The following is a 22500-nucleotide window of genomic DNA, read 5'->3' as shown; positions in this document are numbered from 1 at the left end:
GTGCCAGGTCATGCATATGGAAGCCGCTCCATTTCATCTGCGTTTGGAGACTGGCTGTGTATTCATCCCCCGTCCTAGCCATTCACGTCTACTCGCAGGGGAGAGCTCAAAGGAGCCTGGCGAGCGCTTCAGATCTGGGGGAAATGGTGTCCTCCTGCAGCTCTGGGGGAGGTTGCTGTGAGGCTCTGCTGGAGCCCTACCACTGTTCTACTACCTTCAGCGTCACACACCCATGCACCAACGGAGGCTCTCCATAAAACATGGCTGTTCCTCAAGGAATCTCTTGCTACACTAAGCCAGGAAGGAGGCTTCTAATTTGCCAGGGTGGGCAGAGTTTGCCAGGAAGGCCGGAGGGAAGGCGCCGTCTGATTGGCTATTGATCCTCTCAGACGTTCTATGGGAGAATATCCAAGTGAGCTGCATTAGAGCTTCAAAGAGATGTGATTCCTCCGAAAAATGGCTCGCCTTTCATTCATATTGTCAATCCTCGGGTTTAATAAGCAGATAATACTTGCATAGACAAACAAGTGATTTGCATCCGGTCCTCCCATGCCTCCACAATGTGTTGGTCTTATTTAAAAGCAACGCTTCTCTCTGTGTTTCTCACAGGTTTCCCCGGTCACTGGCTCCACAAAACATCTGTGTGCATGTGTGCTGCCTCTCCTCCCCTCACAACATGCTAGTGAAAGTCCATCTTGAAGGAGAGAAAACGCTGGGTTAAAACATCCATAACAAAGTGAGATGTGTCTTTAGGTTCCATTATTGCAGTAAAACCATTTCTCGCTCAGGGAGAGGCCTTGATGGGGGGAGAGAGAGAGAGAGAGAGATGAGAGAGAGAGAGAGAGAGAGAGAGAGAGAGAGAGAGAGAGAAATACAGACAGACAGACAGACAGACAGACAGACAGACAGACAGATACAGGAAATAGAACAAGAGAGAAAGAATAGAAGAAAAGGACATCTTCCCTATGATGGACAAACAGCTCAGTCACAGTGAGGTCTGTGTTTGTCAGAACAGTATTTCTGCTGAACTGAACTTGACCCTGACCATTGAAAACTATATGTAACATTGTTTTGCAACCAAGGAAATTAGTTTTTTTAATAGATATAACAAGCAGTGATTAATCCATCAACTAATGGCCATGTGGCTGTCTAAGTGTCCAGAATTCATGTGGTTTAACTGATGATTATGATTATCGCTGATCATCAAAAAGGTCCATTAATCATTGTCATCATAAATATGCATGAACTGTGTTACATATTTTAGAATAGTAATTTGCTTGTTTGCCATTTACTAATAAATAACAAGAACATGACAAATTCTGTCCTTGAAGTTTTAAACTGATGATTGTGTCATTGTTTGTGTTCTGAAATCGAGATACACAAGATGGAGAAAACGAGATCAACCGATTCTTCCAGACATCAAAGATGAGGCAGTTCTCCCGATGTTAGCAAGATATAAATAGCCAGTCTTCAGAGAGATAGAGATGGAAAGATTGAGATGGAGGAGGGGAGGGGAGGGAGAGGGAGGGGAGGGAGAGGGAGGGCAAGATGAGGATGGGTAGTTTTGAATGATAGGGGATGGATAATGACAGTGCAGGAGTTCTCGTAGGAGCGGTGAACTGGATAGAAAATAATCCCCTGGTGTGAATGAGTTGAAAGAGTCACAAAGGCTTCTGGTGGATGTGGAGAATTGGTCCTCTGCTCACTGACTGCCCTGTCTTTGTGTTCCCAGTGCCCTGCTACGGGCAGCTCAACACGCAACTTCAATCTGTTCTACTACCTTTCCTGCACCTGGCCAGGATGTTCACTGATATACAGAAAACATTCAGCGACTTCATTGTATTGAAGTGGCTAGGAAATGTATACATATCCTGATTCTTCTTCGATGCAGTCAACCACCAGTTTCACATTTCAACACTGGTCTATAATAGGCACTGCTCAAACCACTCTATCCTGGTTCAGGGCCTATCTAAGAAATAGGACCTCCCAGGTCCTCTCGAAAGGTCTTCTTCAGCATCTCAACCTCACTCTTCTTCATCTCCACTAAATCCATTAACATATTCATCATATCCCATGGCTTCTCCTACCCCTGCTAAACTCTGTTTCGTCAGCATAGCAATTCCAGGCTGAAATCTCTCAAACGATGTCCGTCACCTTTGACAGCATTTCTACCTTTGGCAGGTTCCACACATTTCATCCTCGACGACAATCTGTATTTTAGGGAGTCGGTCTAGTAATCTGAAGGTTGCCAGTTCGATTCCCGGTCTTGCAAAATGACGTTGTGTCCTTGGGCAAGGCACTTCACCCTACTTGCCTCGGGGGGAATGTCCCTGTACTTAATGTAAGTCGCTCTGGATAAGAGCGTCTGCTAAATGACTAAATGTAAATTTTAAGAAACACATTGCTCGCATGTTGCAGCGCTTTCGGTATTCAGCACGAAGCATAAAGAGGATCCATCCTTCTTTCCACTCAGCTAGTCGTCCAGGCCACAGTGCTTCCTCGTATTGACTACTGCACTCCCTTCTAGCTGGCCCACCGACATGTGCCCAAGTACTCACACAAAATTCCCCTGCTGAGTTTGGCTCTAGTGGCTGCTGGTCTCAGTGAGGCTCTGGCACGAAACCCTGACCATTACCTACTCTGCTGCCAACAGGACGGGCCCTGCATAGCTCCAGGACATCATCACACTGAACTCATCCACTCAGGGGCTTCGCTCTGTGACATATTTTTTGCTGCACTGTACTTTGTAATATTGTAGTCGAGATGTTATTGTTGCACCATAGTTGAGATTTTGCTATTGTTGCACAGTGCCTGATAGCTGAGATGTGGCACTTGTGTACTCTGCCTGCGAAATACAGATAATTCCATGACTATAACCACCCAAATACTGTTGAAATGTTTCTGCTGTTTTCTCTTTGTGCACCGTTTCTTTGTAGAAAGAAAGACATCTTCTAAATGAATAAAATGTGAATGTGGAGAAGTATTTCAGCAACTTTGTTGAGTAATGAAGACAGGTAACAGACAGGGAGACACTGATCTGATAAGAGGAGCAGGTCTGTATGAAACTCAATACTTACATTTACATTTAGTAAATCCAGAGCTCTTATCCAGAATGAGTTACAGTAAATACAGGGACATTTCCCCTGAGGCAAGTAGGGTGAAGTGCCTTGCCCAAGGACACAACGCCACCTTCTGATGAATACCCCGATTCCCTAACCGCTCAGCCATCTGACCCCTGAAGCCTGTATACTTCTGAAGCCTGTATGACCAACAACATTACTAGCCAAACTGCTGTAATAGGTAACACAGAAACAATGATTACTTCTATAACTACAAAGCAGAGGTATTCCACAGCAGAGTTGGTGGACCAAACAGGATATAATGAGAATTTTCAAATCTACCTCTGTTGGGGTCAAATAGGCTTGTAAATGTTCTACTGTCTAATTCAGATCCTCACCCAGTGCAGGAGTCATTTTCCTCACCCTTCCTTTTTCCCTCTCTTTTTCTGTCTCCTCCTTCTATCTATTTATCATTCTTTCACTCTGTCTTGTTTCTTTCTCTGTCTCTCTCTGTCTCTCTCTCCCCTTTGGTCTCCTCTGTCTCTCGCTCTCTCTCTGTGGATAAGAGCAGACAGGTTCTCACCCAGAGTGTATTATGGGTCTGGCCACTCTGTGGGTGATGCCGGGACTGAATTAGTGGCAGTAATGGTCTGGCCAGCGCCATAGGGTGTTACCTTGCTCATCAATTTATCCGGGGCCTGTGGAGCCTGTGTTTGTGTGTGTATTAGGGCCAGAGAGTACCGAAGGATATGAACAAATACTGGAGGTAAAAACATGACATTCCCAAAGAAAGGATAAAGGAGTGTTTAGTACTAGTTCTGACTGCAGCTCTGAGGTAACAACCCAACATGTTTATAAATTCAGTAGATTAGGAATGGTTAAAACAACTAATTGTCTGCAGGGACTACTGTGTAACAGTGAAAGTAGACAGACAGTATGACCATCAGGATCAGTGTTTGTGTGTGTTGAGAGGTGGAGGGTTGTGTGTGAAGAGGGGGTGCAGGCATGCCTTATCTCACAGTCACACACACAGACTAAAAGCACCTTTGGTCTGTTTTCCTGCGTATGGGCCTTTGGGGCCTGCTCTCCAAAGTCCAGGAAATTACTGGCCAGTCAAGCAGAACAAAGCAGAGGGATTTGGACAACAGGCTTCACCTGTCTCAACCCAGGCACCGCAAAGCTACACCTAAACGAAGCGGACAACAGCCTGTTCGTTCTCCATTTGACACACACATGCGCGTGCGTGGACGCACACACGCAAGTGTGCACACACACGCACATTATGGATCCAGGCTGCTGTTTCCTGCCTGTTATCAGTCCAGTGTTTTCAGGCCTGCGTCAGCACCTTGAAGGATTACAGTACTCCGAAAGGCTGCCTCTGACTCCTTAAACTGTGACACACACATAGAAGTTGGTTAAACAAATCTGTGTATGTCAGTGATTCTGAATTGCAATCATTATTCAAGGTGGTATGCAACACCATTATTTGAAAGAAACATGTAACTTTGAAGTTCACTACTAACTTGAACCTTTGACAACCACGTAGCAGACATCCTGTATCGATGGACTGCAACATTTTCACAGTATCTCTACTTCTGCCTGAGAGAAAATAAAAATGTATGTGGATGTGTGTTTTTGCATGTGTGCAGGTGAAACCCCCTCCATATGTGGCAGTGCAGGGATATGGCCTTCACAGTGAAGGGGCATGGTGTGGCAGGGTAGCAGAGAGAGAGATACCTCTCAGATCTCTTGTCAGCATTTGGGAACAAGAAAGAACTGTACTGCCACTCACAGACTCACTGTTCTATAGAAGGACAGAGACTTCAGAGAATCTCTCTCTTCCTCTAACTATTCCTCCATCTCTCTCTCTCTCTCTCTCTCTCTCTCTCTCTCTCAAACTCTTTGTCACCCGCTTTTCCCCTCTCCATTTCCTTCTTTCTCTTTACTTTACTTTTATTTTTGTGTCACTGTCTCTCGCTCACTGTCTCTATGCCTCTCTCTTTCTGTCTCTTTCGCGTTCCCCATCATTTGCATCTCATTAGAATTGGTTTTCATCCTAATTGAGCTTAAACTGAAAATAATGTTTGGTATTAAATCCTGCTAAACATGTGGCCCCGCTGCATTAATGTGCCTTTCTGTTTAATGAAACAGACGCAAATACTGACTCTCCTGTTTGCCCAGCTCTGGGTCCAGTGCCCACCTGTCTTTAACCCTGCTCAACGCCTCTCATATCATAGTGTCCCCCCCCCCTTTTAGAGCACTTGTCTGATGTCCTGATGTCCTCATGTTCTGATGCTTTTGTTTTCTGTTGTTTTCCGGAGTTCAGGTGTTCTAGTATCCTAATGATTCGATGTTCTGTATTCTGCTGTTCCGCTGTTCTGGTGTACCAAGTCAACAGCGAGGCGTCCCTCGCTGTTGCGCCGGCTGCTTATGTATATCAGCCACTCAGGGTATTGATCTTTTCTTCTCTGGCTGCATCATTAATATGTTGATATGCAGTGACCTTGCTGAGATGCAGAGCAGCACTCTAGCCAATGATAATCAATCATCATTAAACACAGGGGAGGGGAGCATGCCTCATCAATATAACCTTGGCTGACTTTACAATGTAACATTGATGCAGTGTATTGACTAAGTCACTAAAGGCAGAATGACACAGTTTAAGTGCACATAAAAAATAAAGCATGCATGAGACAGGGCCTGTCTACTGGCGCCCCTCTGATCCAGAAGGAAACAAGTATTGACGTACAGTGTGTGTGTGTGTGTTTGTGTGAGCTTGTGTGCGTGGGTGTCTGTATTCGTTGTTGATATAATCGAATATTTATAATATTTGTGTCCGCATCACATTTACATGCACCAGGTTTGAGTTTAGAGTAAGACAAGCCTGAATAAAAGCAATGTTGGCACTCTTTCTCCTTACGTTCATGCTCTTCCTAGGATAATGGAGATTTGAATCTACCTCTGAATATTTCATGTTCCATTTCCTGGCCGCGAGTGAACTCTGAAGGCAGACAGACATAGTGTGTAGGTGTGGCCATGGTGGTCACAGGAACTATGAAGGAGAGTGTGTTAGAATGGTTCTCTGTACGGGTGAGCATCAGTTACATCACTGAGCTGTCTCTCTTCTGGTGTCTACTGGTAATTCCTCTGAGTTATTATTGGCTTAAAGTGTGCCTGCACCCTAATGATTGGACCAGAGCACATTGCCTTGAGGTAGTGTGTGTGTGTGCGCGTGTCAGCATACTGTAAGTATTGCAGCAGTCTGAGTTAGTGTAGATGGCTTCTGGGTTCAGAACTATTACAAAGGAAGTAATGATCATAATTAGTAATAGGCGGGACATAATGAGTGTCATAATTGATGTTAGATTCTAATTTTACCTCAGGCCACAGAGCAATTGACATAGTGCTCTGCTGTAACTCTCCTCAGTAACTGTAATAATCTGTCATTAGCCAAAAACTGTTCTCAAAAAGCAAACTTCTTACTTAGGCGACGTCAGACCTTAAACAACATGTATAAACAGAAAACACTACAACCTTTATTTGTCTGTCTTGTCTATCTTATTACTTGACTATTTTTTCAGCTTTCCTGTTTTCCGGCTTCTCTGGCTTCTCCGGCTTCGTGGCTATGTAATACTTCCTGTCAGTTTCTTTTGTGACTGTGTGAGTGTTTTTGTGTGTGCATGAGTGTGTGTGTGTGTGCATGCTTGTGTGTGTGTGCCTGTCTGTCTGTGAGTGAGTGTGTTTGTGTGGTCCAGCAGCAGAACAGAAAAGTACGGAAAAATACAGAACAGAACACATCAGAGCAGAGCAGAGCAGACAAAACCTCGAATGTGAGAGAGGACTGTCTGATCACTCTCCCAAAGCTGCCCACCAGCACTTACCAACCAGGAGAGATGACTGGCCCCTCCTGGAACACTCAAAGACTAGGGGACAAGGCTGAATCCTAAAAGGAAGTTGTGTACTTGTGCTATATCCTGTCATACCTTGATACTTAATAAGCACCCTGCTTTAATGTTGATAAGGTGCACTAACACACACAAACTGGTCTAAGAGCTGATGATTTACTTGGTAGCCATCGACACAAGAGAGAACGATGATTATACATTTGCAGTGTGTTTGTGTGTGTCCAATCAGCTGTATCAGGCTGGTGATGATTCATCTCCGGTGCTTCAAACTATTACTCATCTTCTTCATTTTCTTTTTACATTTATTCATTTAGCAGACGCTTTTCTTCAACGAACAGGAGGGGCCCTAGTTTCCGGCTCAGGATGCAAGCATGGGTCCACGACGCAAGTTAAAGTCACAAGTCGATCAGAGATGTGGCCAATACTTTTTTGCTCATTTCGAGTGATGTGGCAGTTATCAGGTGCAACGCTGGCGTGAAAGGGGTTGGATTACAATGAATACTTTTTCAGATGGATTGGTGAGGGCTGTCTTCAATTACAGCCAATCAAAGAAGCTCCTCTCATTCCCCTTAAAAGCAGAGCGCTCTCTGCCGTGGCAAACGGACAGTTTTGTAACGGACAGCGAAAACCCAGACGGCCTAAGATAGAAAAGCTTCTCCCAAGAGGAAACTGATGTCCTTGTCAGTCACCAAGTGCACATATCTGGCACCTCTACTAAACCACTACGGCCAATTATGCATTCCGCAGTTCATGGAAAGATTGTGAAAGACAAAAGTCTGCGTCAGTGCTACCGCCGACCTTGCGTCGCCTGGAAACGAGATCCCTAACGGTCCTACATCTCGTCGTCCAGAGCAGGAGGAGCTTTACTCCATCCACCTGCCCCCCTCCGCCTGCCACCCTCCACCTGCCCCCCTCCGCCTGCCCCCCTCCACCTGCCCCCCTCCACCTGCCCCCCTCCGCCTGCCCCCCTCCGCCTGCCCCCCTCCACCTGCCCCCCTCCACCTGCCCCCCTCCACCTGCCCCCCTCCGCCTGCCCCCCTCCACCTGCCCCCCTCCACCTGCCCCCCTTCACCTGCCCCATCCACCTTCCCCCCTCATCCTGCCCCCCTCCGCCTGCCCCCCTCCGCCTGCCCCCCTCCACCTGCCCCCCTCCACCTGCCCCCCTCCACTTGCCCCCCTGCACTTGCCACTTTCAACCTGCCCCCCTCCACCTGCCACCCTCCACCTGCCACCCTTCACCTGCCACCCTCCGCTTGCCACCCTTCACCTGCCACCCTCCACCTGCCACCCTCCGCTTGCCACCCTCCGCTTGCCACCCTCCGCTTGCCACCCTAGCCCTCAGCTCCATGTTGCCCAGTCAGTCCGTAACATTGCACCCGAGCTGGGGCCACAGGGAGCACAGTCCTGTACTCTATGCCACCAGGACATCCACAAGCCTCAGCTTGCCCTCTCTGATCCACCACCTAGTCGGATTCACTGCAAGAGCGGAGAGGGAGGGAGACAGAGAAAGAAAGGAGGAGCAAAGGGAAGAAAGAAAGATCATGCTTCAGAGGGGTCAATTCCACGCTCGGCTGAACAGACGGATGGCAGAAAAGTACTTTTGTCCGACAAGAAAACGCCAGCACTACCTATGTGTGTGTATGTGTGTGTGTCTGTCTGTGTGTGTGTGTTTACTACAAAAAAGGGGTGTGATGTCATTCCAATTTGTTAGGAGCTGTGTGTCCTCTGAGAAGCAGCACGCCATTAGCATTACCCCCCCCCCCCCCCCCGGTCCTGTGGCATCTCCTGAGGCATCTCCTCATGCAGGCTGGGAAACCACTCCACTGGTACAGCTACAACACATGCCAATGCCGAGCTGACAATATCAGTGTTATCGTCGAGTTATCAACCAGCTAGCACATGCTGCACTCAGGGAGGCAGACACACAGATTGAACAACCCAGGACCCATCATACAGGAAGCAGCACCAACTTATCTAGTTGTGCAATCTGGACCAGCTTCTGTGAAATAGCAGACAGCCTTTGAACCACTTTGGCCACACAGGCATTTCAAATTGGTAAGGTGTGTGTATGTGTGTGTGTGTGCATGCATTTCTGTGTGTTTATTTATATGTGTGTGTGTGTGTGTGTGGTCTAGGGGAAAGATTTAAATGTCAAGTGCTGTGGTTGGCTGAATGCTTTGATCCGTCACAGCGCTGCCGCCCCTCCTCATCCCCATCCAAGCTGTGCCTCTCTCTTCCCCTCCTACAACCCTTCTGCCCCTGTTTCTCCTTCCCCCCCCCTTCTCCCTCTCTTCCACCCTCTTGCTTCCCGTCTCTCCCTCTCTGTCTCGTTCCATTCCCCTTTCTCTGTCGCCCCTCTCTCTCCCGGCGGTCCAAATCTTCCTCGGGCGTTCTCCCCCTCCCCCCTCCCCCTCTCTTCTTCCTCCTCCCTTGTCTTCCCTCTCCTCTCCATCATATCTCCCCTCCTCCCGCTGATACCCCACACTGATATCTGCAGCTGAGGGAGAGGACAGGCTGCATGGCATTAACAACAACACCCCTCCTCCCCTCCCCTACCGCCTTCTCCTCCCTCTTTTCTATCTGGCGCCATCTCTGCTTCTCTCTCTCTGTCTGCCTCGTCTCAGAGGAAATACTTTGTTTGAGCCCCCTGAGACAGGCGATGTTCTCAAACAGACTCGAACAACGTTTTATCTAAAAACACTAACTTCTGACTGCTTATATAGTCACCCATGAGGAGATGCCAGTCCATTCTCTCTCCAGATGCTGCCAGTATATATAGACAGTCTGGCTGTGGAATCAAAGTGCTTCAGTGAGAAGCATCTCCACTGTTGTCTCTCTCTCCACGGACCCACTCTTTATCTCCTCACTGGAGGCTGTGTGTTACAAGAATCCACCCACCATCTCCAGATGGCAAGGGTTGTCTAAACTCTGGTGGACTGCGTATGTCGCAGGTAAACAGAACACTCATGCTGTTGATAAACAACCAATAAAATACATAATAAAAAAAAAAAACTGTAATTAACTTAATGTGGGAGATATCAAGGATTTCCTAGGTGCTTATACCAATCAATAGGCCAGCTATTGCCAGCTTTCCACATATTCTATCTTATTTCTCATTCAGATCCATATATATATTCGTATATATATATATATATATATATATATATATATATATATTCCTACTGCAATGCAATGAATATTGTGTATCACTGACAGTCTTTTATAGACCAGTGGCTACCAGTAGTCAGGCCTGGATTACATCCTGTTGACGGAAAAGCAGCACCATAGAATCTGGGTGGAGACGAGTGTCGGGGTCAAGAACCATTACACTAGATGATCTACACCTAGTCTCTAGGAGTCCTTAAATGGTAATCCTTCCTGACATACCATGCCAATCATGTCATGTCCATGATTAAGTATCTGCCTGATTAAATAGCAAACACCTGTGTATTATCTTTGATTTCTCTATTCACTATACATTCCTTGCTCTGACCTTAACGCCTTTAATGTCTCTGAGGCAATTTGCTGATACCACTTCGTGTCTGAACTGGACATTATTCTTTTGGAGAGGTGCATTACACTCTCTCCAATCAGCTGGTTGTCCAACACATAGAAAACCCAGGACTTAAAGTGATGGTTACAACATTCAAGTGGAGACAACAATTTCTACCATTTCTTCCACACCTGTTCTTTTCAAATCAACACATTATGGAATTAAGCACTTTGAGGACACAGACCTGTTGTGCATTCATCAGTTACTTGTATTCTTGCCATAGATACAGTACATTTCAAGGCCTGTGATAGGGAACAACAATACCTAAATGGTTGTCTGAAAATAAACTTGCAAACATTGAAGCTCAGGCAGCTAGATCTTTATAATAAAATTGACCTAATGAAATGGATAAAATGATACATGTACATATTCATGAACACGGTTTGTTTTGTTTGTCTCCAGGGCAGTTGGAAATAGAATCACAACATTACCAGAACAGTGGAAGCAGCATTACTTTACATAATGACCAACAATCATAGGACTGATGTGCTGAACAGCTTAGAGCAGAGCATGAACTTGACACACACACACACACACAGTGCTGTACACACAGAAACACACACACACACACACATAAACACAAATGGCTGTGTCTGGTACTTACATGGTAGTGATCTTTGACCTCTCTATCCAGCGAACGTCTGATCTCCACTTCTCCCGTCAGGCTGTTGATGCTGAACACGCCCCTGGGGTTCTGGTCCACACCTTGGCCAGCCAGACGGAACACATGGTCCTCCTTCATGTCCATGGAGGTCACCTGGATTGGGATGAGTGGAAGGGGGAGGGGGTCAAACCAGTGTGTTTTTGACTTAAGTATTTAACTCAGGTGTCAGCCATGCAGGTATTTAACCCAGGTACGCAGGTATTTAACCCAGGTATGCTGACGTTTACTGAGGTATAAAGGTATTCAACCCAGGTATGCAAGTGTTTATCCCAGGCATGCAGGTATGAACTCACATGTGACTACAAAGCCAGCAGCATCCACAGAGTCCCCCAGGCACAGCAAATGGTGGCAGGTTAGAAACAGAATACATCAGATCAGATTAGACTCACATGCACACACACATGCTACGTATGTGTCACAATCCAAGCGCCATTATTGGACGAATTCTTCCAGCCCATGGAAGTCCCAGGTCAAGGAAAACAGATCTGGTCTAAGTCTGAACTTTCCAGGAGAGGTTTAGAGACATGCATTTGTTGGCACAGTAGAGTTTGAAAACATGCAGTAGTGTGATTGCGTACAGAATGTATTTGGCATTGACTTAGGATCGTATTTTCCCCAATTACATCCTTCATGTATGCAGATATATCAAGTATAATCATCACACACCTGACAACCACCTGCTAAATACAATGTCTACGTAACCTGGTGTCTTCTGCCTGTATCACTGTCATTCATTCATATGTTCATGCATTCATTCAGTCATCCATTCATTCTTTTGTTGTTATTCCTTCAGGTGGAACTACTAAAGACGTTCATCTTGTGAGATTGTATATAGTCTCAGCAACCAATACATGCGTTCATCAACTACTACAACCACAGACAAGCATGAATTCAGAATTGTGAGTATGTTCATGTGTGCATGTGTGTGCTTAATTAAATATGAGGGAGTGTGTGTACAGTATAGGGTAGTGAGTGGAGTCTCAGTAACTTCACATATCAGACTGATCCTCATCAGAGGTAGCCAAAAGGTCAGCCTTAATGAGTGAGGCTTACACTACTTCAATTCTTATGTCCTCTCTCTCTCTCTCTCTCTCTCTCTCTCTCTCTCTCTCTCTCTCTCCCCTCCTCTCCTGTATTATTTCTTTCACTCTCCTCTTCCAAGGGGGTCTTTTCAGTATGAAAGAGCATGGCTGATGAGGACAGACGTCGTTGCTGAACTCAGACCCCTCTCTCATTCATTCTGTGTCCTTCTCCCTTCCTCCCTTGGCCTCTCTTTTCCTTTGCTCTCCCGCTCGCTCTGTTCTAGGTCTCTATTCCCTGTCCCCTCTCTGTTTGCTCTCTCTTCATCATCTCTTTGTGTTTCCCCCCGCTTTTCTCATTTCCCTACCGTCTCTCCTCATGCAGTGCCCATGTCACTCTCCCTCTCTCTCCCTCCCTCCCTCTCTCTCCCCTCCCCCCCCTCTCTCTCTTCTTTTTCTCTGCCTCTTCCCAACCCTTCCCTTTTCCCTTCCTCTAAACAGCCTCCTCTTTCGAATTCTTCTCCACCCCTCTGTCGTTATCCTGCTCTTCACTCTCCACTGAAGCGCTAGCGTGCATGGATAACAGAATCCACGGGAAGCTGTGCGGTAGAGAGAAAACAGAGCCAGCAACGCAGGATATTATGGAGTGTACAGCGGCCTTCACACGGAGGGCTGTGCTTCTTCTCATCCACTTAACATCTCCTCCTCCCTTTCCAATTCCATCACGTGGAAGGTCCTTATGGTCATTAATGTCAGGCGGTTTCTATGAGAGCACTTCTGTTGAGCAATTTTTGCTTGACCCTACAGATTGGCCTCGCCTCTCCACCAGTTTTGCAGATAGAGGTGTTTGAAAGCAGTTCTCTGGAAGGCAGAGCAGTACCTTCAGAGTATGGTTAACTGGTGGTTAACTGGGTCAGAGAGGACTGGAGCAAAGCGAGATTCAAAGGTGTCTGATCCTGTCACTTCCCACTGTTAGAGGGCACAGGCAGGGGAAGAGGAGAGAGGGAGAGAGGAAGAAACGAAGAAAAGGGAGCGGGGGAGAGAGAGAGAGAAAGAGAGCGGGTCAAAGAGATGAAGGGGAGAAATAGAAGGACAGGAAGGGGGAGGAAGAGAGGGGAAAGGAACAGAAAAAGGAGAGGTGGTGCAGATGAGAGAAAAAAAGGGGGCTGGAGATAGATAGGGGGGAGAGATTTGTGACACGCCGAGGCAGTAACTTTAGATGAGCTGAAGGAAAAGTGTCAGCAAGTGTCGGGAGAAGTTTGGGATGATTAAGGTTTCATACTGGATTGGGGATCACACACACAGCCCCACAAGCAGTCTCCATATTGTCAGTTGTCAGTGTGTGTGTGTGTGTGTGTGTGTGTGTGTGGGGGGGGGGGGGGGGGGGGTCCAGGGGGAGTTGCTCACCTATTTCCATCACCTCTCATTAGTAGAGGATCAGACATGAAAGAGAGCAGGGCTTGTGGTTCTGCAGGAGATGACAGGAGGAGGGGCTGCTCTCTGCATACACACACACACACACACACACACACGCACACACACACGCACACGCACAGCCTGAAGGGCACAGGGCTCAGCCACTGTACTACAGACCTGTGACCAGTGCATTCTCTGGCATCATCGCATCAATGACTCAGCTGCCATCCAGCACCAACCAGTAACTCCCTCAACACATATGAAAGTAATGATTCCCATTGATTCAATGTTGTCAATGCTACAGCATGTAGAAGGAGCGGTAACGGTTCATTTGTTGTTGTGTTCTCACTCTCTCCCATCCCCTCTGTTGTTCTGAAATCAGTCTCTTCCTCTGCGTCTAACACGGTCTGGGCCTCAGAGGGTCCTTCCTGGAGAAGTATCACAGCAGACTCTGAAGTGAGCAAACACACAGCGTGAAGATGTCCCTGAAGAGCCCTCTCCCGTCCCTGCCCTCATCGCCTCTCCTCTCCTCTCCCTGCCCTCCTCTCCTCTACACTCCCCCCTTGTCCTCTCTGCCCTCTCTCACTTTCTTTCTTCTCTCTCTTTATTGCTCTCCCTCTCTCTTGCGTTCTCTCTCTCTCTAGGAGCTGCTGTGTATTTTAGAGGGTCATTAGTAGCAGTCCTGTCTCTTGTGCCCCCCGGCTGACAGACCCTGTGTAAGCATGTGTGTCTGCGAGCGTGTGTGTCTTTGTAATCGAGTGTAAGTGTGTGTGTGTGACAGAGACAGAAGAGTCTCCCAGTGGTTCTCCAGCTGTCCTAACAAGGTCAGTGCATCAGCAGCTAATGACAATCAGAGAGGGGAGCCAGGGGAACACGGCTGATTATCCGACACCCAGGATGCTTGTAATTAGCAGAAACTTGGAGAGGCCCCACCGACCCTCCCACCCCGAGACCCCCCAGAGCCAGGTTCCATTTGACCCTACTGGCACCAGCCTCTCATCGTCCAATCACACATCACACACAGGCAGAACAATGGCACAATTAGTAGATCTGATTGGCTGACAGAGAGTGAGTGGAATGTTTTCCCTCTTTACCTCAGGCAAGAAAGTCCCATGGAAGAGGAAATGGGGGGGGGGGGGGGGGGGGGTGAATCACTATTCGGACGTTCTCATTAGTGAGGTTAGGTTAACGAGTCTCTTCACTCCAGCCAGAGGAGAAGTGATTAGTAAAATAAAATAAAAAATACAATATTTTTTTTATCAAACTTGTGAAATATATCTGACTCATTCAAGGCTCTCTATTTTTTTCTCCCACTATCTCTCTCTCTCTCTCTCTCTCTCTCTCTGAAGGACTGGTTCTAATCTCTCTCTGGTATGTGTGGTTCCTTATGTTCCTCTGGTATCTCTGGTTCCTTTTGTTACGCTGGTTGTCTGGTCTCTCTGGTCTCTCTGGTTCTCTGGTCTCTCTGGTTTCACTTATTGCTATCGGTATCTGGTCTCTCTGATGATTCTGGTTCTCTTGTCTCTCTGGTTCCTTTTGTTCCTTTGGTTTTTCTGGTTCCTCTGGTCTCCCTAGTCCAGTCCGGCCCAGTGCAGTCTTAGTTCACCAGTATAGGTCTTAGGCTCCTCCAGTGTTCTGTAGTACGGTAATCAGGAAGGCTTCTTACAGAGGCAGCCCTAATCAGCCCTCACGGAGCACTTCAAACCTCAACTGGTGACTAACAGGAAGAGAGGAACAGCAGAGGGAAAAGGGAAATATCCCCCTGTTTTTACAGTCTTCCTACGATAATGAATGCAATCAAATTGACTGCATGAAGACAGCCTTGGGCTCACTGTGCTAACCTTCTTTGCCAGTCTCATACAGAGTGAGTGAGACAGAGAAAGAGAGACAGAATGAGAGAATAGACGTAAGAGACTTCTATTGTGAGAGAAAAAAAGTGAGCAAACAAGCGAATTACAAACCGCGAGAGAATGGGAGAGGGGGCGACTGGGAGAGAATGACAGCCAAATAGAGAGATTCTGAGCTCTATTAAGGAGCACGACGGTGCTCTCCTCTATCCTGTATCGGGCAGGAGTGCTGTCGGAAAGGCCTCCCATTGGAGCAGACACACAGTGATGTGTTCCTGGCCTTGTCCTGTCTGTGTATCAGGGAGGACAGGGCTGTGCATCAGACAGAGACGCCGAACAAACACTGCCTGAGCCTGCAGACGCTTGGCAAATGCACGATCGAGCGAGAGAGAATGAGAGAGAGAGAGAGAAGGCGATAGAGAGGGTGTATGTCTATGAGTGTGTGTGCGCGCATGTGTGCGTGTCCAGTGAGCAGCGCTCCACAGTGAGCAGCGCTCCACAGTGAGCAGTGATATATCGGACTGCCACTACAGGGAGAGGCCAGGCCAGGGCCTGTATCCAATCCATTTCCACGGCTAGCAGTCGGACTGACAGGTGCCACAAGGTGTCTGTATATCTTCCGGAATACACACACACGCACATGCACACATCCGCACACACCCTTATCCAGATAATCCACTCTCACTGAGGGATGGAGGGAAGGAGAGGGAGAAAGGGAAAAATGGAGGAACAAGGAAGGGAGCAGGTATGACAGAAATAGAAAGGGGGGGGCCAAGAGAGCACGTCGAGGAATAGTCAGGGAATACATATCCGTCTGAAAAATATATCTTGTCTGGTCTCCCAAGTATAGTAGACCCCAGCAGTTAGAATAGCCCTTATTAGACTGCATCCTCATGCATGGCTTAGGGTGAGGGGAGAGGCGGAGATGGAGAGCGAGGGAGAGAGAAAGAGAGAGAGAGATACCTAGGGAATGAGCAAGGGAGAGACAACGAGAAACATAGAAACACAGAAAGACAGAGATAGAGAGAGGTTGGAAGTTCCATCCGTGTGTCCCTGAGCTTGTCTGCAGTCGTAGCTACCTCAATGTCTACAGCCTCCTCCTGCTCATTCTAACACTAAGCCCACACTATCTGTGGACACTTCACCCACCTCTTCAAGACTGTACTTCGAGCGGTGTCTTTCTCTGTCGCCTCACAGCAAGAAGGTTCCGGTCACTGTTCTGTGCTCAGGTGGGCTAATGCCTGAGCCTCTCTGTGTGGAGTGTGCAGGTTCAACCTGTTCTCATAAGGTTCTCTTCAGCAAACAACCCATTTGGAAACATGTAGAACAGATCGCTCTCCTGCCCATGTCCCTGGCTGTGAGGTGAGCGTTTGAACTCGGCCCACCGGTCGCCTTGATGTGGCTGATCCCTGTTCCTGGCTGTCCTCTGAGGATGGACAACAGGATGCGGAGGAAATGTTTCATCGGTGGACACTTCAGCGTGTGTGAGTCACTACTACATGAAATGGTCCTAATCAGTCCTCATTAGGGTCTATTCAAAGGCAGAGGTTACATGCAAGCACTATGTGTTGAGATCTGTGTCTGTGTGTGTGTGTGTGTGTGTGTATGAGTACTATACATGTATGTGCATGTGCTTGTGTGTGGGGAGCCTATCTGACCTATCTGATGACTCTCTCTCACTCTCTCTCTCTTCCTCGCTCTCTCTTTTTCTCTATCTTCCTAGAGACGTGACACAATGCCCTGGAGCATCACACCAGAGTACCAGAGAGATCTTCTGCCCCCCGTGGACTCTCCACAGACCCCCGCCCGCCCTCCGAACCCTGTGGGAGCCCCCAGGGCTTAGTGTGGAGCTCAGATACCAGCAGAGGGAATGAAGAGGCCAAGTCTTTCTTCTCTGGGACAACTCGCCAGTGTGCAATCATGCAGGGCTCATCTAGCAATGTCTTTCTGACAGCAGGGCTCGGTCTGTGATGTCTTTTCTGTGGCATCAGGAACCAGTTTGGGATGTATTTATCGGTGACATAAGGGCTCCGCTTATTTCTAAGATTATATTTTTATTGTTACCACAGGGGCAGAGTTGATCACACACACAAACACACACACACTATCTCTCTTTTAAACACTTTCAAAAGGCAATATTTAGTTTATATCACACGCAGGAATGTATTTATATCCTGTGCCAACCAAGCATCTATAACAAAACGAGCAAGGCCTTCCTGAGTGAAGAGGTTGTTTTGGAAGAAACACAGGAGTGTTTGTGCCTCTTAAACGATCCCTTCTCCATTATCCCTCCTCGGGCTGCTGCTGAACATGCCTTGTGGATCGGGTGACCCCTTCTAACACTTAGGCTCTAACCATAGGCAACTGGTACTGCTTTCATCCACTTGTGTTCTAGTGGTACAACACAACCTTGAAACAAGCACATGAAGGATGAAGGTTTAAACAGCCTTCAAGAACACACTTGGTCTCTGTTCAACTGCATCTGTTTTCCTCCAGAATGGTTGAAGGCCTTTGGTGGTTGACACAGAGGTCTCCTTTTTAACTGATAACAAAATAACAGAACGTAAGAGCTCAGATACTCCAAACCAGGCCAAGGTTATACTGCAGGCAATCACACTATCATAAAAGCTACTTTGTTTCATTTTGAAAGAACGATTTGTTAAAAACAAAAAACACGATGAGTCAAGAGCTAATTCACAAATAAAGCAAAGCCAAAAGAACTTGACAATTTTTCTACAAGCCCCTATATCAGTAACAAGCATTTAAACCACACAGATGAGGGAGCAAGTGTATGTTTGTGTTACCTGTCCGATGACCCTGGGGAAAGGGGGTCTTTGGTTCTCTGTGACACTCATAGATGGAGCGAACATGGATCTCTTAGATCTGTAGGGTAGGATCTGGCCTTTGCCCAGGACTTCCTGTAAACACACACAAACAAACAAACACACACACACACACACACACAAGAGAGAGAGGTTAGAGGAAATGTAAACGTCATACCTTTCAGACATTCAGAAAGTTCTGTGCAATGATTGACATCATGATATACAGACAAGTTAGTGTGCTGTGGAAGTGCTATTATTTGCAGAGTGCTTGGATACAAATTCCAGCTCATCTCCGATGCACAGTTTGAACAGTTATTCTCCATCCTCTGCCATGTATTCATCCACTGTAACATACGCTACATAAAGTGATGAAGGCCAGAGCACTTCAGTACATATTCAGTGTCTTTCATGCGTCATTGTATGAGCAAACACACACAAAGACACAGACGAAGCTTGATAGAGTTTAATCATGATGCAGTATACAATTACTCATGGCAGAGCTAGGAGAGCCTCTGTCAGAGAAGCTTCAGAGAAACCCACAATTACAGTAGTGTGCTGATCACTCCACCTCAAGGAGCCAAACAATTACCAAGAAAGGTAATATGGGTTTTCATCCACACGGTCTATAACAAGACACAGAGTGAACCTTATCTCCTCTGTGGGAGACGGCAACCACAGAGTACCGAGAAAACGAGCTAGCATCCACCAGGACTGTGTTAGGTCTGTACTAGCATCCACCAGGACTGTGTTAGGTCTGTACTAGCATCCACCAGGACTGTGTTAGGCCTGTACTAGCATCCACCAGGACTGTGTTAGGTCTGTACTAGCATCCAGCAGGACTGTGTTAGGCCTGTACTAGCATCCACCAGGACTGTGTTAGGCCTGTACTAGCATCCACCAGGACTGTGTTAGGTCTGTACTAGCATCCACCAGGACTGTGTTAGGCCTGTACTAGCATCCACCAGGACTGTGTTAGGTCTGTACTAGCAACCACCAGGACTACAACTTGTCCGGATAGTTATGAGAACTACCAATAACCAAGACTGAATCAGGTCTGTAAAGCAACCACCAGGAGTTTACTAGGACTGTACTGGTAACTAACTGGATTACAACACATTGACTAGCAACCACCAAGATTGTATTAGGTCTGTACTAGCAACAGGCGTGTACTCCGACCCCAGGATTGTCCTTCTCTCTGCATCGCTGAGCTGTGTGTTTTGGGGCATCCTGGGAAATATCCACATTCACACTAACTACAAGGCTAAAATTAAACACATTAGTATGGAGAAGCAAAGAACCTAGAGAGCACTGCATGACCCAACACAGACATTTGTATGCTTTGTTGCATACACACACACACACACATAACCACATGTACATACACATATGCATACTTGTACACACACACACACACACATCATTCTTTTGTCCTTCCCTTCTCAATGACCCACTCTGCTGGCAGGATACTGTGACTGGATGGGAGTCTGGCTGGGCTCTCACCTCTGTCAGGATGACAAAGGGAGCTGAGAGAGTGTGTGAATGTGCGTGTGTGTGCCAGCATACTCGTGAGTGAGTGTGTGTGTGTGTGTGTGTGTATGAGTGTGAGAGCATACGTGTGCATGTGTGTGCGTGGGGGTTTGGTGTGGAAATAGAGCCATTTGTTTACAGAACTCCGTGTTTACACAGAGGGAGGTTTGCCCAGTTATCCAGACCACAGCCATTTACTCTGTCTACTTCATGCAACAACCTTCACATGGAACTTGGAGCCAATCATGTGTGACACACACACACAGGCACACACACAGACGCCCCAGGCACACACACAGGCACACACACAGACACCCCAGGCACTGCAGTGGCCTCTGCTTTCAGTCCCCTAACGAGTGCAGCTGAAATGTGTCACATGAGCAGTGTTGCTGTTTCAGTCCAGCGTGACAGATCATTCAGATGAGACAGCCTGTTATCTGTCCAATGAGCAGATGCACCAATCTGTACCTTTCTGGAATAGGATGACCTGAAGACGTGAGGTCCTTAAGCCCTGCCGCTGACACCTGACCTGGGCTCGTTGCATAAACACCTGTTCAATACCTTCATGCACTGGTTGAGTCTGCATGATAGGAAGGGGGGCTGGGAAGTTGGATGGCTTGTGACACCGCTAAGATGGAACAGGGTGTCAGACCAAGACTAAGCTGACATAGAAGAGGGAGGGAGGGATAGAGAGAGGGAGGGATAGAGAGAGTGAGTGAGAATGAGTGAGAACGATAGAAAGAGAGATGGAAAAAGAGTAAGACAGAGAGTGAGACAGACTGAGAAGAAGAAAGACAGAGAGAGTAAAAGAGAAAGATAAGAGACTGGGCAGTGAAAACTGCCAGGTACCCACCAATAACACCATGGACAACGTCATCACATTGATGGAGGATCTCAGGCCAAAATAAACACAAATAAATAAAATACTGAGAAAATACAAAATAATAACCCCTCCGGTGACAAATGACAAAGTGCAACCCCCTCCCTATTGACTGAGCGAGAGGCCCCCCCTTTGCCCCCACACAGCAACAAACTCTTCCATCTTTCACCCTGACGTACACAAAGAAAATTCAATGCAGCAACTCCGCCCAAAAGCCTCGTCTTCTGTATCTTCCATATGGCAAACTTCGCCTGACTTATACAATGATTCGGTAGACATGACCTCCTCTTTGCCTGTGCTGTGTACCTGGGTGCCCCAATGAAGAGAGGCAATGCACACACCCCACCCATGCCTCGTACACCATGCCTGCGGAACCTGAAAAAAGCTTTGGAACTTAGGTCATTGGCTAAAAACATGGCGGTCTCATCTTGTTTACAAAACAGACAATCCCTCTCCACGGTAGAATCCAGGTCTGCCGCTTGTCTTTAGGAACAGCCCCATGAATAACTCTCCACGGTAGATTGGCTGCACTCTTCTCTATGAGGGATTTGTACATGGGTTGTACAAGGGCTGGGCGCAGCAGCATCCTCTCATGGAAGAGTGATGTGCGGGACACTCTGACTCTCACCTACAGGGCTTAACCACCAACAGTCGCTGACGCTCTATGACGCATTTCCTATTCACTTGAGTTGTCAAGGACGGGATGAGGAGTGGAGGGCAGTCATAGGGAATGCAGGAAATTGAAAGCTAGTACCTGTTATTCTCTCCCTCCCTCCCTCCGTCTCCCCCTCCCTCCCTCCCTCCCTCCCTCCCTCCCTCCCTCCCTCCCTCCCTCCCTCCCTCCCTCCGTCTCTCTCTCCCTCCCTCCCTCCCTCTAACCCACCCTCCCTCCATCTCTTTGTCTTTCTGCAGGTGATGAATGGTGTTGGCCAAGCTCAGTGCCCACCTCAGAGAAGTTGGTCATGAATCTTTAATGCATCCTGTTTATAAATTACCTCGGCTCTATCACACCCTGCTCATCCTCTCTATATATCTATATCCCCCTTTCTATCTATTGCTCTCTCCCTCTCTATCTCTCTCTCGTTCTCTCTCCAAGACATCTTAGGGAGGAGCAGAGTGTGTCAGGCACAGAAGCACAAACCTCTCCAGGCATATCCAGTTGATATGAATACATTTAGGTTGTGGGGTGGATGCTGTGTGTGTGTGTGTGTGTGTGTGTGTGTGTGTGTGTGTGTGTGTGTGTGTGTGTGTGTGTGTGTGTGTGTGTGTGTGTGTGTGTGTGCGTGTGAATCCATCCGTGTATTATGACAGTAGTACAGAGGGATGCTCTGACTGAATGATGCATTGTTTCTCTTTAACAGCTCTTGCCCCCAAGGAAAGTGAGGGGAGAAAACAGGAGAGGGAGAGAGAGAGAGAGAGAGAGAGAGAGAGAGAGAGAGAGAGAGAGAGAGAGAGAGACAGAGAGAGAGAGACAGTGAGCAGAGGATGTCTCCACAAAGAGACAGTGTGATTGGCTAAACCTGGGTCCAGTGAAGTACAGGCGGGCAGAGTTACAGCTAAAACTGTTAAAGATCAAACAGAACTAACAGTCCGATACATCACCACCTTGGGTGTCCATGCGCAAAGTACAAATCTAATGGTTGTACAATTCTCTGAGCTAAAGTGATTATGATCTGTTTTGTGTTTTTCTCATGTATTGGATCAGTTTTATTTCATCCCTAACTTTCTCTTTATGTTTTCAAGGAACTTTGTGCCAATCGCAGTGTGAATTAGAATTGGGATGTTGGGGACAGAGATTGAGGAAG

At 47.3% G+C, this 22500-nt stretch overlaps 1 protein-coding gene across 1 annotated transcript in view; it reads right to left on the bottom strand.

The window, feature by feature from the left end:
* cdh13 (cadherin 13, H-cadherin (heart)) overlaps positions 1 to 22500 on the bottom strand; it is a gene marked incomplete at its 3' end in the record, with an annotated part of 196665 nt that overhangs the window by 101187 nt on the left and 72978 nt on the right. The window contains 2 exon segments of the mRNA XM_067234661.1: positions 11122 to 11274; positions 18268 to 18381. Coding sequence (XP_067090762.1) covers positions 11122 to 11274; positions 18268 to 18381 — 267 coding nt within the window.

The sequence above is a fragment of the Osmerus mordax genome, chromosome 4, assembly GCF_038355195.1.
Source record: "Osmerus mordax isolate fOsmMor3 chromosome 4, fOsmMor3.pri, whole genome shotgun sequence".
NCBI classification, from domain to species: domain Eukaryota; kingdom Metazoa; phylum Chordata; class Actinopteri; order Osmeriformes; family Osmeridae; genus Osmerus; species Osmerus mordax.
Note: the sequence above shows the minus strand (reverse complement) of the source record. Positions and strands in the feature narration are given on the sequence as shown.